Source organism: Carcharodon carcharias, chromosome 10, assembly GCF_017639515.1.
Source record: "Carcharodon carcharias isolate sCarCar2 chromosome 10, sCarCar2.pri, whole genome shotgun sequence".
Taxonomy (NCBI): Eukaryota; Metazoa; Chordata; class Chondrichthyes; order Lamniformes; family Lamnidae; genus Carcharodon; species Carcharodon carcharias.
In genome coordinates, this window is record NC_054476.1 from 139230493 (window position 1) to 139250332 (window position 19840).

Consider the following 19840-nt stretch of genomic DNA (forward strand, 5'->3'; position numbering starts at 1 on the left):
CCATTGCACTCACCAGATTCCAAAACGGAAAAGTGGTTAGAGAGCGAAGTAGCCTCAGGGGATTCTTGCACTCCCTGCCTGTTTCTCTTAGATACTGTGGCGATCATCTATTCCCTCTCTGCCTGTGTATTTCTTAGTTTGTGGTGTGACCACCTCTCTAAATGTGCAATCCATGTAATCCTCAGCCTCGCAGATGCATCACTGAGACTCCAGCCGCTGCTCACACTCCGCAACTCAAAGGTCAAGTTTCTGCAGCTGGTGACATTTCCTGAGGGCACTTTGTGCCTGCACGACTGCAGGATGCACAACCCACATGGCGAGCTGCAGTGACATACCTTAAACTTTACATTAAGCGTTTACTACAGTATTTATTTACTAATTTATTTTAAATATTTTCTTAATTAATTTAGAATAATTCCCATTTATACTACAATTTACTGTGCGTATTAAATGCTAGTACCAACCATAAATACAACAAAAAGCTATGCGTTTCTTAATTACACAGCTGTGTTTTAGGACTCGCACTGTTTTAGCACTCTCAACTGCCTCTCCTCTTGCGCTGTTTTCAACCGCCCAACTGCCTCTCCTCTCGTTCTGTTTTCAATCGCCCAACTGTCTCTCCTCTTGCGCTGTTTTCAATCATGCGACTGCCTCTCCACTCACACTGTTTTCACATTCTCGACTGTATCTCCTCTTGCACTGATTTCAATCTCTCGACTGTCTCTCCTCTCGCACTGTTTTCAGTCTCCTGACTCTCCCCCCTTGTGCTGTTTTCACACTCCTGACTGTCTCTCCACTTGCACTGTTTTCAATCTCTCAACTGCCTCCCCTCTCGCATTTTTTCACACTCCTGACTGCCTCTCCTCTCGCGCAGTTTTCACACTCTTGACTGCCTCTTCACTTGCGCTGTTTCATACAATTACTTGGTCATTCCTAGCTCTGAATAACTAGTTCACTATCACTTACCCAGAACTCAATAAAATATTTGTAATGACTTTCTTTTCTTTTTAAGCCTTTTAATTTTGGATCCTTTTCCAAACCTTTTAATGTAACTGTCTCTGCCAAGATCTCTGTAGAAACTGGATTTCCCATCATCTGAACAGGCACAGTACACCTGGTAATCGCCTCAGCTGTGGTATAAATGGCAGTCTGCTGTTGGCGTACCTCACTTTCTATCCTGAATACAGCTCCTGTTTATATAATATGGTGGTTAAAGTTAGATTAAGTAAATAATCTTTCTCCAAAGGTTTTCCTGAGTTTCCAGTTTTCAGTTTTTTTTAATCATGTCATTGACCTCCAGTTTCAAAGCATGTTCTGTTAAGTTTACCAGTCAGGATCGGTGTAAGCTCTTATGTAAAAACAAAAAAACTGCGGATGCTGGAAATCCAAAACAAAAACAGAATTACCTGGAAAAACTCAGCAGGTCTGGCAGCATTGGCGGAGAAGAAAAGAGTTGACGTTTCGAGTCCTCATGACTCTTCGACAGAACTTGCGTTCGAGTCCAAGAAAGAGTTGAAATATAAGCTGGTTTAAGGTGTGTGTGTGGGGGGCGGAGAGATAGAGAGACAAAGAGGTGGAGGGGGGGGGGTGTGGTTGTAGGGACAAACAAGCAGTGATAGAAGCAGATCATCAAAAGATGTCAACGACAATAGTACAATAGAACACATAGGTGTTAAAATTAAAGTTGGTGATATTATCTAAACGAATGTGCTAATTAAGAATGGATGGTAGGGCACTCAAGGTATAGCTCTAGTGGGGTTTTTTTTTTATATAATGGAAATAGGTGGGAAAAGGAAAATCTTTATAATTTATTGGAAAAAAAAGGGAAGGGGGAAACAGAAAGGGGGTGGGGATGGGGGAGGGAGCTTACGACCTAAAGTTGTTGAATTCAATATTCAGTCCGGAAGGCTGTAAAGTCCCTAGTCGGAAGATGAGGTGTTGTTCCTCCAGTTTGCGTTGGGCTTCACTGGAACAATGCAGCAAGCCAAGGACAGACATGTGGGCAAGAGAGCAGGGTGGAGTGTTGAAATGGCAAGCGACAGGGAGGTTTGGGTCATTCTTGCGGACAGACCGCAGGTGTTCTGCAAAGCGGTCGCCCAGTTTACGTTTGGTCTCTCCAATGTAGAGGAGACCACATTGGGAGCAACGAATGCAGTAGACTAAGTTGGGGGAAATGCAAGTGAAATGCTGCTTCACTTGAAAGGAGTGTTTAGGACCTTGGACGGTGAGGAGAGAGGAAGTGAAGGGGCAGGTGTTGCATCTTTTGCGTGGGCATGGGGTGGTGCCATAGGAGGGGGTTGAGGAGTAGGGGGTGATGGAGGAGTGGACCAGGGTGTCCCGGAGGGAGCGATCCCTACGGAATGCCGATAAGGGGGGTGAAGGGAAGATGTGTTTGGTGGTGGCATCATGCTGGAGTTGGCGGAAATGGCGGAGGATGATCCTTTGAATGCGGAGGCTGGTGGGGTGATAAGTGAGGACAAGGGGGACCCTATCATGTTTCTGGGAGGGAGGAGAAGGCGTGAGGGCGGATGCGCGGGAGATGGGCCGGACACGGTTGAGGGCCCTGTCAACGACCGTGGGTGGAAAACCTCGGTTAAGGAAGAAGGAGGACATGTCAGAGTAACTGTTTTTGAATGTAGCATCATCGGAACAGATGCGACGGAGGCGAAGGAACTGAGAGAATGGGATGGAGTCCTTACAGGAAGCGGGGTGTGAGGAGCTGTAGTCGAGATAGCTGTGGGAGTCGGTGGGTTTGTAATGGATATTGGTGGACAGTCTATCACCAGAGATTGAGACAGAGAGGTCAAGCAAGGGAAGGGAAGTGTCAGAGATGGACCACGTGAAAATGATGGAGGGGTGGAGATTGGAAGCAAAATTAATAAATTTTTCCAAGTCCTGACGAGAGCATGAAGCGACACCGAAGTAATCATCGATGTACCGGAGAAAGAGTTGTGGAAGGGGGCCGGAGTAGGACTGGAACAAGGAATGTTCCACATACCCCATAAAGAGACAGGCATAGCTGGGGCCCATGCGGGTACCCATAGCCACACCTTTTATTTGGAGGAAGTGAGAGGAGTTGAAGGAGAAATTGTTCAGTGTGAGAACAAGTTCAGCCAGACGGAGGAGAGTAGTGGTGGATGGGGATTGTTCGGGCCTCTGTTCGAGGAAGAAGCTAAGGGCCCTCAGACCATCCTGGTGGGGGATGGAGGTGTAGAGGGATTGGACGTCCATGGTGAAGAGGAAGCGGTTGGGGCCAGGGAACTGGAAATTGTTGATGTGACGTAAGGTGTCAGAGGAATCACGGATGTAGGTGGGAAGGGACTGGACAAGGGGAGAGAGAAGGGAGTCAAGATAACGAGAAATGAGTTCTGTGGGACAGGAACAAGCTGAGACGATCGGTCTACCGGGGCAGTTCTGTTTGTGGATTTTGGGTAGGAGATAGAAGCGGGCCGTCCGAAGTTGGGAGACTATCAGGTTGGAAGCTGTGGGAGGGAGATCCCCAGAGGAGATGAGGTCAGTGACAGTCCTGGAAACAATTGCTTGATGTTCAGTGGTGGGGTCATGGTCCAGGGAGAGGTAGGAGGAAGTGTCTGCGAGTTGACGCTCAGCCTCCGCGAATATTGAATTCAACAACTTTAGGTCGTAAGCTCCCTCCCCCATCCCCACCCCCTTTCTGTTTCCCCCTTCCCTTTTTTTTCCAATAAGTTATAAAGATTTTCCTTTTCCCACCTATTTCCATTATATAAAAAAAAACCCCACTAGAGCTATACCTTGAGTGCCCTACCATCCATTCTTAATTAGCACATTCGTTTAGATAATATCACCAACTTTAATTTTAACACCTATGTGTTCTATTGTACTATTGTCGTTGACATCTTTTGATGATCTGCTTCTATCACTGCTTGTTTGTCCCTACAACCACACCCCCCCCCCCCCCCCCCCCCCCCCCCACCTCTTTGTCTCTCTATCTCTCCGCCCCCCACACACACACCTTAAACCAGCTTATATTTCAACTCTTTCTTGGACTCGAACGCAAGTTCTGTCGAAGAGTCATGAGGACTCGAAACGTCAACTCTTTTCTTCTCCGCCGATGCTGCCAGACCTGCTGAGTTTTTCCAGGTAATTCTGTTTTTGTTTTGGATTTCCAGCATCCGCAGTTTTTTTGTTTTTATCTCTGTGTTTAATTGACTGCCACTGCTCTTCAAGAAATGCCTACCTCCTTGAAGAAGTTCTGTTCCTCTTTGCGACAAGATTTCCGTATCTCTCTGTTGTCTTGCTCACCTTCCTTGCTTTCCATTTCCCTCCTAGTGTTTGACAAGGTGTTTACTAAAACCCGCTTTCACAGCCATATCTCCTTTCTCAGTGACTGTCTCCATCTCCGACTTACTCCACGTGGATTTCAACTGAAATTCCACCCCTCATGTTTCGAACCCACCCAAGACTACAGGTATCTCCGGGACATAAAACGTTTCTCGGACTGCTGTTCCCGTCACATTCTGAAATCCACACTCAGTGCCATGTGCCGCCATATGAACACACTCGACCTCTCCCTCCAGCAGCACCGCCGTACCCTTTTTCAAAGCTGCGCGTGCCCCCAGTTTCATTTTATCCTTCGGCTCATCCGACGCCTCAACAAGAAACTTTTTCTCTTTCTCTCAAGTGCTAAGGAACGCAAGCTGCAACAACTCATTGACACCAACACCCATCTAGGGCCCTCCACCTCTGCCTGTTCCTCCGTCCCCACCCTTTCTTCCAATCCCAACCCCAGCCATGTATTCACTATACCCCCTGACCTTCCCCTCTCCGATGCTGAACGTTCAGTGCTCAGCAAAGGACTTAGTTTCATACCCTTACGCCCTCACCTCAATGAATTTCGGGCTCGGCATGATGCTGAACTCTTCTTCCGCGGTCTTCGTCTCCGGGCTCACTTCTTTGGGCAGGAGTCCTCTCCCAGTTCAACGGATCCTTTTACCCATCTCCAATATTCTCCCTCCACCTGGACCCCTCCCTCTGGATTCTTACCTTCTCTTGATCTTTTCATTGAGAACTGTCGGCGCGACATTAGTCGTCTCAATTTCTCTGCTCCTCTCACCCATTCTAACCTGTCTCTCTCTGAACTTGCTGCACTCCATTCTCTCAGGTCCAACGCTGACATTGTCATCAAACCCGCTGACAAGGGTGGTGCTGTTGTTGTCTGGCGCACTGACCTCTACCTCGCGGAGGCTGAGCGTCAACTCGCAGACACTTCCCCCTACCTCTCCCTGGACCATGACCCCACCACTGAACATCAAGCCATTGTTTCCAGGACTGTCACTGACCTCATCTCCTCTGGGGATCTCCCTCCCACAGCTTCCAACCTGATAGTCTCCCAACCTCGGACGGCCCGCTTCTATCTCCTACCCAAAATCCACAAACAGAACTGCCCCGGTAGACCGATCGTCTCAGCTTGTTCCTGTCCCACAGAACTCATTTCTCGTTATCTTGACTCCCTTCTCTCTCCCCTTGTCCAGTCCCTTCCCACCTACATCCGTGATTCCTCTGACACCTTACGTCACATCAACAATTTCCAGTTCCCTGGCCCCAACCGCTTCCTCTTCACCATGGACGTCCAATCCCTCTACACCTCCATCCCCCACCAGGATGGTCTGAGGGCCCTTAGCTTCTTCCTCGAACAGAGGCCCGAACAATCCCCATCCACCACTACTCTCCTCCGTCTGGCTGAACTTGTTCTCACACTGAACAATTTCTCCTTCAACTCCTCTCACTTCCTCCAAATAAAAGGTGTGGCTATGGGTACCCGCATGGGCCCCAGCTATGCCTGTCTCTTTATGGGGTATGTGGAACATTCCTTGTTGCAGTCCTACTCCGGCCCCCTTCCACAACTCTTTCTCCGGTACATCGATGATTACTTCGGTGCCGCTTCATGCTCTCGTCAGGACTTGGAAAAATTTATTAATTTTGCTTCCAATCTCCACCCCTCCATCATTTTCACGTGGTCCATCTCTGACACTTCCCTTCCCTTGCTTGACCTCTCTGTCTCAATCTCTGGTGATAGACTGTCCACCAATATCCATTACAAACCCACCGACTCCCACAGCTATCTCGACTACAGCTCCTCACACCCCGCTTCCTGTAAGGACTCCATCCCATTCTCTCAGTTCCTTCACCTCCGTCGCATCTGTTCCGATGATGCTACATTCAAAAACAGTTCCTCTGACATGTCCTCCTTCTTCCTTAACCGAGGTTTTCCACCCACGGTCGTTGACAGGGCCCTCAACCGTGTCCGGCCCATCTCCCGCGCATCCGCCCTCACGCCTTCTCCTCCCTCCCAGAAACATGATAGGGTCCCCCTTGTCCTCACTTATCACCCCACCAGCCTCCGCATTCAAAGGATCATCCTCCGCCATTTCCGCCAACTCCAGCATGATGCCACCACCAAACACATCTTCCCTTCACCTCCCTTATCGGCATTCCGTAGGGATCGCTCCCTCCGGGACACCCTGGTCCACTCCTCCATCACCTACTCCTCAACCCCCTCTTATGGCACCACCCCATGCCCACGCAAAAGATGCAACACCTGCCCCTTCACTTCCTCTCTCCTCACCGTCCAAGGTCCCAAACACTCCTTTCAAGTGAAGCAGCATTTCACTTGCATTTCCCCCAACTTAGTCTACTGCATTCGTTGCTCCCAATGTGGTCTCCTCTACATTGGAGAGACCAAACGTAAACTGGGCGACCGCTTTGCAGAACACCTGCGGTCTGTCCGCAAGAATGACCCAAACCTCCCTGTCGCTTGCCATTTCAACACTCCACCCTGCTCTCTTGCCCACATGTCTGTCCTTGGCTTGCTGCATTGTTCCAGTGAAGCCCAACGCAAACTGGAGGAACAACACCTCATCTTCCGACTAGGGACTTTACAGCCTTCCGGACTGAATATTGAATTCAACAACTTTAGGTCGTAAGCTCCCTCCCCCATCCCCACCCCCTTTCTGTTTCCCCCTTCCCTTTTTTTTCCAATAAATTATAAAGATTTTCCTTTTCCCACCTATTTCCATTATATAAAAAAAAACCCACTAGAGCTATACCTTGAGTGCCCTACCATCCATTCTTAATTAGCACATTCGTTTAGATAATATCACCAACTTTAATTTTAACACCTATGTGTTCTATTGTACTATTGTCGTTGACATCAGTTGATGATCTGCTTCTATCACTGCTTGTTTGTCCCTACAACCACACCCCCCCCCCCCACCTCTTTGTCTCTCTATCTCTCCGCCCCCCACACACACACCTTAAACCAGCTTATATTTCAACTCTTTCTTGGACTCGAACGCAAGTTCTGTCGAAGAGTCATGAGGACTCGAAACGTCAACTCTTTTCTTCTCCACCGATGCTGCCAGACCTGCTGAGTTTTTCCAGGTAATTCTGTTTTTGTTTCGGTGTAAGCTCTTACTGTTTGCCATGTGAATTTTCCTTCAAAGGAATTATGGATGCTGTGTGGTGAATTTGAGGTGCGTGTCTTTATGTGACTCTTTCAGTAACCAGTGCTCATGTTGAGTCGCTTTGTAGCATATGCAGATGCTGCACAGACTTGTGAAGATCTTGTGAAGAGTTCAAAGAATACAAAATTACTTTGGGAGATGGGACAGCATCACCTGACACTCCGCACACCAGTAAGGCCTTGCAGGCTCACAGTGACACAGTGCAAGAGTTGTAGAGTAAGCTAGTTTAGCACAGGCCATGAACCCCAGCTTCTGTCTGTTGGTGCTTGCTGGATCTGAACATTGTCTGCAGGTGAACAGAGGTCAGTCACCAATTCAGGCATCACTTCCTTTATTTGCAAACAGAACAATAGGTAAACCCATTACTAAGCAATTTGTAGTTAGCAGATTGTGCTAGTTCTGAACCTCCAGGGAAGGGGAGCTTATTTTACTTGTTCTCTGTTCCCATTATAAGCCAGAACATGAATTTTTGACAGTTTTTCAAGTGGATCAGTCTATACAATGATTGAGGCAGATGTGAATGATTTCTTGGTTTTTATTCTGAGATTGTTAGGCTAGGGATTACTTTGTTTTGATTTTCTTTTGATCATGAATGTTCATTGAAATATAATCAACTGATCTCTACCTTTCCAGCCACTTTACAACCAGCCATCAGATACGAAGATTTACCATGAAAACATCAAAACGTGAGTGACATCTGTTGTGGTTACTGTGCTGTATGATATGAATGAGATTGAATAATATTAAGATCTGGGGTTTGCTGCCCTGAACCCAGCTTGCTGAAAATAGCTCCGTGATGTGAGTAATGGGTTACGCTCCTAATGACCTGTGAAAAGTTACTATCATCTCATGAGCCTGTTTTTGAATAGTTGTAGCATGTGATACTTTCATATGCAGATTTCAGGAAGTTGCACAAATTATCCAGCTTCATGAAAATAACTCTGCCTGTCTGTCAAGCCATTTTCTCCCTGCCCATTCCAATCTAACTAAACCAAAATCATAAAATGAAAGATTTATTTTTACAGTGAAATAAGCTATCAGCCTTTGGCTGATATACTGCTATACACCAGAGTTGAGTGTGATGCATGTTTCCTTAAAATAATCAATCTTTAATGCTTCTTGCTGGGCTGGCTTCACTATAAACTCATTATCTGCAAAACAAAAAGAAAAACCTCTGAAATCTAGGAAGACGATGCTCAATCTGTGGAGGGTGTAGACCGAACATATGCAGTTTCTTAATGATGCACTGGTGATCTTTTCAGTATAATCTTCCCATGACGTCTGCTCAGTCACTTGTCCCCAGTCATTCGTCCTCTATTAACTAAGGAATCATATAACTAATCCCTGATACATAGGATTACATAGGATAAATAGAATCAGGCCATTTGGCCTAACTGGTCCATGCTGGCGTTTATGCTCCACTTGTGTCTTCTCCCACCTCTCCTCATTTAAATCTATCATCATAACTTCTTCTTCAAATACTTGTCTAGCTTCCTGTTAAATGTGTCTATGCTATTTGCTTCAACGACTTCCTGTGGTAGCGAGTTCCATATTCTCACCAATCTCTAGGTAACGAAGTTTCATCTGAATTCCCTACTGAGATTTCTTGCTGACCATCTTAAAATAATGGCCTCTAGTTAAACTCTTTCCCACAAGTGAAAACATTACAAAGTCAGTAATTTATGGCACGGAAGGCCGTTCGGCTCTTTGAGTTTATGCCGGCTCCCTGCAAAGCAATCCAGTTAGTCCTACTTCCCCACTTAGTCCCTGTAGCCCAGCAAGTTTATTTCTTTCCAGTGCCCATTCAAATTCCTTTTGAAATCATTGATTGCCTCCGCTTCCACTACCCTCATGTGCTGAAAGTTCCAGGTCCTTACCACTCACTACACAAAAAAGTTCTTTTGCACATTTCCCCTTCATGTTTTGCCGAAAACCATAAATCTGTGCTCCGGTAGGCCTTGTACACCAGCTAATGGGAAGAGCTTTTCTGTGTCTACCCTACTTAAGCCTGTCATAACCTAGTACACCTCTAACAAATCTCCCCTCAATCTCCTTTGTTCCAAAGAGAACAGCCCCAACCTTTCCAACCTAATGCTGTGACTAAAACGCCCATCCCTGGAACCATTCTGGTAAATCTCCTCTGGTCCCATCAAGGACCTTCACATCTATCCTAAAGTATGGTGACCAGAACTATTTGCAGCACTCTAGTGGGTCTAATCAATGCTTTGTAAAGGTTCAGCATAACTTCAGTTCTGTTGAAGGGTCATGAGGACTCAAAACGTCAACTGTGCTCTTCTCCACCGATGCTGCCAGACCTGCTGAGTTTTTCCAGGTATTTTTGTTTTTGTTTTTATTCAGCATAACTTCTCTGCTTTTGTACTCAATTTATGAAGCCCAAAACCCCATATGCTTTGCAAACGACTCTCTCAATATGTTCCTGCCAACTTCAAAAGCAGATGCGCATGAACCCCCAGGCCACTCTGTTCTTGCACACGTTTTAGAATTATGCCATCAAGTCTATATTGCCTCTCCCTATTCCTTCTGCCAAAATACATCACCTCACATTTCTCTGTATTAAATTACATCTGCCACTTGCCTGCCCATTCTACCAGCCTATCTATGACCTGTTGCAAGCAATTCATATTATCCTCACTGTTTGCTTCTCCTCCAAGTTTGGTATCATTAGCAAATTTTGAAATTTTACCCTGTAATCCAAGATCCAAGTCATTTATATACAGCAAAAAAATCAGTGGCCTTAACACCAATCCTTGGGGAACCACTGTCTACCACCTTCCAGCCTAAGAAGCACCATCTGCCAAGACTCACTGCTTTATGTCCTTAAGCCAATGTTTTATGCAATTGCACACTGGTGCTCCTATTGCATGAGCCTCAATATCGTTAAAAAGCCTTTTATGTGGTACCTTGTCAAACACTCCCTTAAAATCCATATAGACAGCATCCACTGCATTCCCTTCATCAACCTTCTCTGGTACTTAATCAAAAATTCAATTAAATTAGTCAAGCACAATCTGCCTTTTACAAATCTGTGCTGACTTTGCTTAATTAACTCAAACCTCTCCAAATGCGTGTTGACTTTTTTTCCCAAATTATTATTCCAAAACCTTATCCACCACTGATATTAGACTAACAGGCCTTTAGTTGCTATGACTGTCCTTGCACCCTTTCTTGAACAAGGGTGCCACATTTGCCATTCTCAATTATCTGGCACCTCCCCACATCTAGGGAAGCTTGAAAATTTAAGGCAAGCCCTTCTGCTATCTCCACCCCCCCATTCCTTTAGGAACCTGGCATGCATGCCACCTGGGCCAGTTGACTTCACAGTATAGCCAACTTTCCAGTATGCCCCTTTTCAATTTTCAATCTATCCGTTGCCTCCAATATCTCTGCTTTACTGAAACTTTGTCAAATTCCTCTTCCTTAGTAAATACGAAAACAAAGAACTCATTGAGTATTGTAGCTTTGCCCCGTGCCTCTAAGCAGACATCACCCCCCTTGCCCCTGATAAGACTCACTCCACCTCTTACTACCTGCTTACTATTAGATGCTGGTGGAAGATTTTGGGGTTTCCTTTTATGTTGACTGCCGTTCTATTCTCATATCGCAGAATCGCAGAAGAGGCCCTTAGGCCCATCGAGTCTGCACCGACACGTGAGAAACATCTAAACTACCTACCTAGTCCCATTTACCAGCACTTGGCCCATAGCCTTGAATGTTATGACGTGCCAAGTGCTCATCCAGGTACTTTTTAAAGGATGTGAGGCAACCGCCTCCACCACCCCCCCAGGCAATGCATTCCAGACCGTCACCGCCCTCTGGGCAAAAAAGTTTTTCCTCACATCCCCCCTAAACCTCCTGCCCTCACCTTGAACTTATGTCCCCTCGTGACTGACCCTTCAACTAAGGGGAACAGCTGCTCCTTATCCACCCTGTCCATGCCCCTCATAATCTTGTACACCTTGATCAGGTCACATCTCAGTCTTCTCTGCTCCAACGAAAACACCCAAGTCTATCCAACCTCTCTTCATAACTTAAATGTTTCATCCCATGCAATATCCTGGTGAATCTCCTCTGCACCCCCTCCAGTGCAATCACATCTTTCCTGCAATGTGGCGACCAGAACTGCACACAGTACTCCAGCTGTGGCCTCACCAAGGTTCTATACAACTCCAACATGACCTCCCTACTTTTGTAATCTATGCCTTGATTGATAAAGGCAAATGTCCCATATGCCTTTTTCACCACCCCACTAACATGCCCCTCCACCTTCAGAGATCTATGGATACATATGCCAAGATCCTTGTCCCTCAGAACTTCCCAGTGTCATGCCTTTCATTGAATACTTGCTTGCCAAATTACTCCTTCCAAAGTGTATCACGTAACACTTTTCAGGGTTAAATTCCATCTGCCACTTATCTGCCCATTTGTCCATCCCGTCTATATCTTCCTGTAGCCCAAGATACTCAACCTCACTGTTAACCACCCAGCCAATCTTTGTGTCATCCTCAAACTTGCTAATCCTACCCCCCAAATAGGGTAGTCATCTACGTCGTTTATAAGAATGACAAATAATAGGGGACCCAGCACAGGTCCCTGTGGTACGCCACTGGACACTGGCTTCCAGTCACTAAAGCATCCTTCTGTCATCACCCTCTGTCTCCTACAACTAAGCCAATTTTGAATCCACCTTTGAATCCACCTTATCAAATTACCCTGTGCATTTGCCTTCTTGATAAGTCTCCCATGTGGGACCTTGTCAAAGGCTTTGCTGAAATCCATATAAACTACATCAACTCATCTACGCATCTGGTCACCTCCTCAAAACATTCAATCAAATTAGTTAGGCATGACCTCCCTCTGATAAAGCCATGCTGACTATCCCTGATCAAACCTTGCCTCTCCAAGTGGTGATAGATTCTCTCCTTCAGAATTTTCTCCAATTGTTTCCCTAGCACTGATGTGAGACTCACTGGCCTTTAGTTCCCTGGCTTCTCTCTACAACCCTTCTTAAATAGCGGAACCACATTAGCTGTTCTTCAGTCCTCTGGCACCTTCCCTATGGCCAGAGAAGAATTAAAAATTTGGGTCAGAGCCCCTGCGATCTGCTCCCTTGCTTCCCTCAGCAGCCTGGGACACAAATTATCTGGACCTGGAGATTTGTCCACTTTTAAGCCTGCCAACACCCTCAATACTTTGTCACTCTCTATATCAATTTGCTCAAGAATCTCGCAGTCTCTCTCCCAGAGTTCGATACCTTCATCCTCTTTCTCTTGGGTGAAGATGGATGTGAAGTATTCATTCAACATTCTAGCAATGTCCTCTGGCTCCACCCATAGATTGTCCCCTTGGTCCCTAATGGGCCCTACTCTTTCCCTGATTATCCTCTTCCCATTGATATGCTTATAGAATATCTTGGGATTTTCCCTACTTTTACCAGCCAGAGCTTTCTCATATCCCCTCTTTGCTCTCCTGATTGCTTTCTTAAGCTCCACCCTGCACCTTCTGTCCTCCACTACTGCCTCTACTGATTTGCTTCCCTTGTACTTGCATACCCTCTCTTTGCCAGTCTTACTTTCCTCTTAATCTATTGTATTTTACCTGGATTTCACTTGAACTTGCCTGATATGCATCAAAAACCCCAACCTCTCCTTTTTGTTTCACCCTAATCTCTATCGTCTTTGTCATCCAAGGAGTGCTGTTTGTGGCTCGCTTACCTTTCGCCGCTGTTGGGGCATACCCAGCCTGTACTTGAAGCATTTCTTCCTTAAAGATCATCCATTGTTCCATTACAGTTTTTCCTGTCAGTCTCTGCGTCCATTTCAACTTGGCTAGATCTTTTTTCATTCCATTGAAATTAGACCTCTTCCAATTTAGAAGTTCCAGTTTAGATTGTTCCTTGCTGTTCTCCATTACTAATCTAAACCTTATGATACGATCACTTTCTCCCAAATGTTTCCCACCGACACTTGGTCCACTTGACTCACCTCATTTCCCTACACCAGAACCAGCGATGCCTCTATCCTGGTTGTGCCGAAAACCATGCAGTCGAAGTTCTTCTGATCACAGTTCAGAAATTCCTCCCCCTCCTTACTTTTTACTCGAACGTTATCCCAGTTGATGTTTGGGTAATTAAAATCTCCCAATCTCACCACTCTATAGCTCTTGCACATCTCTGTGATTTCCCTGCAGATCTGCTCCTCTACCCCTCTCTCTTACGATTTGGAGGCCTATATAATACCTCAATTAGCACGATCTTACCTTTTTTTTTGCTTCTCAGCTCTAACCAAATACTTTCTGTCCTTGGCCCCTCCAGGACATCCCTTTGTCCAAAAGCACAATGTCTTCCCTAATCAGTATGGCCACTCCACCTCCCCCTTTTCCTTCTCTATCTTTTCTGAACACTTTATATCCTTGAATATTAAGTGCCCAATCCTCGCCATTTTTAAGTCACATTTCCATCAGTGCCATGACAACACATTCCCTCATTGCTATTTGTGCTTGTTGCTCACCAACCTTATTCACCACACTTTGTCTGTTTGCATATATGCATTGTAGTCCTGTCCTTGCATTCCTCGTCATCCTCCTTGGTCTGCTCCTATCTAATATGGTTTTACTTCCTTCTCTGGTACTGTCCAACACACTCACTTTATGCACCTTCTTCCTTTTTTCTACTTCTATATGCTGGTGACCACCCCCCTGGCAATTTAGTTTAAATCCTCCCCAACCACACTGGTGAACCTTTCCCTGAGGACATTGGTCCCACTGCTGTTGAGGTGCAGCTCATCCTGTATGCAGGTGCCAATGCTCAAGAACTGGTGCCAATGCCCCAAGAATCTGAAGCCCTCCCTCCTGCACCATGCTTCAAGCCACGCATCGATCCTTCCTATCTTGCGAGTTCTACTGTGGCTAACGTGTAGCACAGGGAGTAATCCAGAGAATACTACCCTCGAGATCCTACTTTTTATCTTCCTCTCTAGCTCCTGAAAATCTGATTGTAGGGCCTCAATATCTGCTCTCTGTCATTGGTATCAACATGTATCACAGATTTTGGCTGGGTGACTTCCTCCTAGAAAATATTCTGCACCCTTTCTGTGATGTCCTTTTACCAGGGAGGCAACACAGCATGCGGGACTCACAATGATGGTTACAGAAGTGCCAGTCTGACCCCATCACTATGGAACCTCCGATAACAGCTTAATTTCTATGCATTGCTGTTCCCTCCAGTGTGTCACTTTCCCATGATGATATGGCCAGGGATTCTCTCCTTCAGGATATCATCACTACCTGCGGCCTCTAATACTGAGTACCTGTGGCACGCTCCCCAAAGACCCCTGTACTACCTGACTCTTCTTAGCCATCCACCTACTATCCTGACCTCTTACTGCCTGTGGGGTGACCACTTCCTGGACCCAGGAAACTCTCTTCCTCCTTGACTGTCCAGAGTGATTCCAGCTGCCTCTCAAGCTCGGAAATTCTGAGCTCAAGCTGGAGCAGCTGGACACACCCTACACATGTGGTTAGCCAAGACACGTGAATTAATCTAACATTCCTACATGGCATAGAAATTGCAGGCACAAAGATCTCAGATATTCATCCTTGATGAAAAAAAACTATTTTCCCTCTTTAATAATCCAGTTAGTGCTCTGTTTAAACTATTAATCTTAATTAATACCTCTGGACCTGCTATATGTTTATAATCTTATTAATTCACTTACTGACATCCTAACCCCAGCACCTAATTTGAAACAAATATCCTAGATTAGAAAGAGAAGAGAAAAATACACTCCATCCAATCACTTACCTCTTCCCTGTGATCTCACACTGTGATTTTCTTTATAATGCAATCAGTCAGACTGTTTTTGCTGTGCTCTCTCCCAGGCTTGCTCCTTTATATCTCTCTCTGATCTCGCTGTGCTCTCCCTGAGGCTCGCTCCTTTATAATTCTCTACGGTCTTGCTGTGTTGTCTCCCAGTCCTGCCACATCCAGCCGTGAATGGTGGTGGACAATTAAGCAACTCACTGGAGGAGGAGGCTCCACAAATATTTCCATCCTCAATGATGAGGGAGCCCAGCACATCAGTGCAAAAGATAAGGCTGAAGCATTTGTTATAATCTTCAGCCAGAAGTGCCAAGTGGATGATCCACCTTGGCCGCCTTCAGAGGTCCCCAGCATCACAGATGCCAGTGTTCAGCCAATTCGATTCACTCCATGTGATATCAAGAATCGATTCAAGGCAGTGGATACTGCAAAGGATATGCGCCCTGGCAATATTCCAGCAATAGTACTGAAGACTTGTGCTCCAAAGCGTGCTGTGCCCCTAGCCAAGCTGTTCCAATACAGCTACAACACTGGCATCTACCTAACAAGTGGAAGATTGTGCAGGTATGTCCTGTACACAAAAAGCAGGACAAATCCAACCCAGCCAATTACCGCTCCATCAGTCTACTCTCGATCATCAGTAAAGTAATGGAAGGGGTTATCAACAGTGTTAACAATCTTCACTTGCTTAGCAATAACCTGCTCACTGATGCCCAGTTTGGATTCCGCCAAGGCCACTCTGCTCTTGATCTCATTACAGCCTTGCTTCAAACATGGACAATGGAGCTGAAGTCCAGAGGTGAGAGTGACAGCCCTTAACATCAAGGCCGCATTTGACCGAGTGTGGATTCTAGGAGCCCTAGCAGTACTGGAGTCAATGGGAATCAGGAGGATAACTCTCCACTGGAGCAAAGGAAGCTGGTTGTGGTTGTTGGAGGTCCATCATCTCAGTTCCAGGACATCACTGCAGGAGTTCCTCAGGGTAGTGCCCTCGGCCCAACCATCTTCAGCTGCTTCATCAATGACCTTTCTTCGATCATAAGATCAGAAGTGGCGATGTTTGCGAATAATTGGTCAATATTCAGCACCATTCGCAACTTCTCAGATACTGAAGCAGTTGAGGTCCAAATGCAGCAAGACCTGGACAACATCCAGGCTTGGGCTGACAAGTGGCAAGTAACATTCACGCCACACAAGTGCCAGGCAATGACCCTCTTCAACAAGAGAGCATCTAATCATCTCTTCTCGATGTTCAATGGCATAACCATTGCTGAATTCCTCACTATCAACATCCTTGGAGTTACCATTGAGCAGAAACTGAACTGGACTAGCCGTATCAATACTGTGGCTACAAGAGCAGGTCAGAGGCTAGGAATCCTGAGGGTAGGTAACTTACCTTTTGACTCCCCAAAGCACAAGTCACGAGTGTGATGGAATACTCCCCATTTGCCTGGTTGAGTGCAGCTCCCACAACACTCAAGAAGCTTGACACTATCCAGGACAAGGAAGCCCACTTGATTGACACCACATCCACAAACAAAAACAGAATTACCTGGAAAAACTCAGCAGGTCTGGCAGCATCGGCGGAGAAGAAAAGAGTTGACATTTCAAGTCCTCATGACCCTTCGACAGAACTTGAGTGAGTCCAAGAAAGGGGTGAAATGTAAGCTGGTTTAAGGTGTGGGGGGGCGGGTTTGGGTGGGGGGAGAGAGAGAGAAGTGGAGGGGGTTGGTGTGGTTGTAGGGACAAACAAGCAGTAATAGAAGCAGATCATCAAAAGATGTCACAAACAACAGAACAAAAGAACAACATAGGTGTTAAAGTTGGTGATATCATCTAAATGAATGTGCTAATTAAGAATGGATGGTAGGGCACTCAAGGTATAGCTCTAGTGGGGGTGGGGGGAGCATAAAAGATTTAAAAATATTTAAAAATAATGGAAATAGGTGGGAAAAGAAAAATCTATATAATTTATTGGAAAAAAACAAAAGGAAGGGGGAAACAGAAAGGGGGTGGGGATGGAGGAGGGAGCTCAAGACCTAAAGTTGTTGAATTCAATATTCAGTCCGGAAGGCTGTAAAGTGCCTAGTCGGTAGATGAGGTGTTGTTCCTCCAGTTTGCGTTGGGCTTCACTGGAACAATGCAGCAAGCCAAGGACAGACATGTGGGCAAGAGAGCAGGGTGGAGTGTTAAAATGGCAAGCGACAGGGAGGTTTGGGTCATTCTTGCGGACAGACCGCAGGTGTTCTGCAAAGCGGTCGCCCAGTTTACGTTTGGTCTCTCCAATGTAGAGGAGACCACATTGGGAGCAACAAATGCAGTAGACTAAGTTAGGGGAAATGCAAGTGAAATGCTGCTTCCCTTGAAAGGAGTGTTTGGGCCCTTTGACGGTGAGGAGAGAGGAAGTGAAGGGGCAAGTGTTGCATCATTTGTATGGGCATGGGGAGGTGCCATAGGAGGGGGTTGAGGAGTAGGGGGTGATGGAGGAGTGGACCAGGGTGTCCCGGAGGGAACGATCCCTACGGAATGCCGATGGGGGGGTGAAGGGAAGATGTGTTGGGTGGTGGCATCATGCTGGAGTTGGCGGAAATGGCGGAGGATGATCCTTTGAATGCGGAGGCTGGTGGGGTGATAAGTGAGGACAAAAGGGACCCTATCATGTTTCTGGGAGGGAGGAGAAGGCGTGAGGGCGGATGCGCGGGAGATGGGCCGGACACGGTTGAGGGCCCTGTCATCGACCGTGGGTGGAAAACCTCGGTTAAGGAAGAAGGAGGAAATGTGAGAGTAACTGTTTTTGAAGGTAGCATCATCGGAACAGATGCGACGGAGGCGAAGGAACTGAGAGAATGGGATGGAGTCCTTACAGGAAGCGGGGTGCGAGGAGCTGTAGTCGAGGTAGCTATGGGAGTCGGTAGGTTTGTAATGGATATTGGTGGACAGTCTATCACCAGAGATTGAGACAGAGAGGTCAAGGAAGGGAAGGGAAGTGTCAGAGATGGACCACGTGAAAATGATGGAGGGGTGGAGATTGGAAGCAAAATTAATAAATTTTTCCAAGTCCCGACGGGAGCATGAAGCGGCACCGAAGTAATCATCGATGTACCGGAGAAAGAGTTGTGAAAGGGGGCCGGAGTAGGACTGCAACAAGGAATGTTCCACATACCCCATAAAGAGACAGGCATAGCTGGGGCCCATGCGGGTACCCATAGCCACACCTTTTATTTGGAGGAAGTGAGAGGAGTTGAAGGAGAAATTGTTCAGTGTGAGAACAAGTTCAGCCAGACGGAGGAGAGTAGTGGTGGATGGGGATTGTTCGGGCCTCTGTTCGAGGAAGAAGCTAAGGGCCCTCAGACCATCCTGGTGGGGGATGGAGGTGTAGAGGGATTGAACGTCCATGGTGAAGAGGAAGCGGTTGGGGCCAGGAAACTGGAAATTGTTGATGTGACGTAAAGTGTCAGAGGAATCATGGATGTAGGTGGGAAGGGACTGGACAAGGGGAGAGAGAAGGGAGTCAAGATAACGAGAAATGAGTTCAGTGGGGCAGGAGCAAGCTGACACGATCGGTCTACCAGGACAGTTCTGTTTGTGGATTTTGGGTAGGAGGTAGAAGCAGGCTGTCCGAGGTTGGGCGACTATCAGGTTGGAAGCTGTGGGAGTAAGATCCCCAGAGGAGATGAGGTCAGTGACAGTCCTGGAAACAATTGCTTGATGTTCAGTGGTGGGGTCATGGTCCAGGGAGAGGTAGGGGGAAGTGTCTGCGAGTTGACGCTCAGCCTCCGCGAGGTAGAGGTCAGTGCGCCAGACAACAACAGCACCACCTTTGTCAGCGGGTTTGAACCCTGACATTGTCATCAAACCCGCTGACACTTCTATCACCAACTTTGTGTTCTTTTGTTCTGTTTTTGTGACATCTTTTGATGATCTGCTTCTATTACTGCTTGTTTGTCCCTACAACCACACCAACCCCCTCCACTTCTCTCTCTCTCCCCCCACTCAAACCCCCCCCCGCCACAGACACACCTTAAACCAGCTTATATTTCACCCCTTTCTTGGACTCTCTCAAGTTCTGTCGAAGGGTCATGAGGACTTGAAACGTCAACTCTTTTCTTCTCCGCCACTGCTGCCAGACCTGCTGAGTTTTTCCAGTAATTCTGTTTTTGTTTTGGATTTCCAGCATCAGCAGTTTTTTTGTTTTTAGCACATCCACAAACATTCACTCCCTCTACCACTGACGCACTGTAACAGCAGTGTGTACCATCTGCAAAATAGACTGCCGAAACTCACCCAAGTTCCTTAGGTCGTACCTTCCAAACCCACGACCACTACCATCTAGAAGGACAAGGGCAGCAGACACATGGGAACACCACCACCTGAAAGTTCCCCTGCACTTACCATCTTGACTTGGAAATATATCACTGTTCCTTCACTGTCACTGGGTCAAAATCCTGGAACTCCCTCCCTAGCAGCACTGTGGGTGCACTTACATCACATTAACTGCAGC

At 46.6% G+C, this 19840-nt stretch overlaps 1 protein-coding gene across 11 annotated transcripts in view; it reads left to right on the plus strand.

Annotated features, from left to right (window-relative positions):
- The window catches only part of ncor1 (nuclear receptor corepressor 1), a 404095-nt gene that overhangs the window by 87727 nt on the left and 296528 nt on the right, over nucleotides 1-19840 (plus strand). For all 11 annotated transcript variants that reach the window (XM_041197143.1, XM_041197144.1, XM_041197133.1 and 8 more), the window contains exon 8: nucleotides 8136-8188. In XM_041197143.1, coding sequence (XP_041053077.1) covers nucleotides 8136-8188 — 53 coding nt within the window. The remainder of the gene's footprint in view (nucleotides 1-8135; nucleotides 8189-19840) is intronic.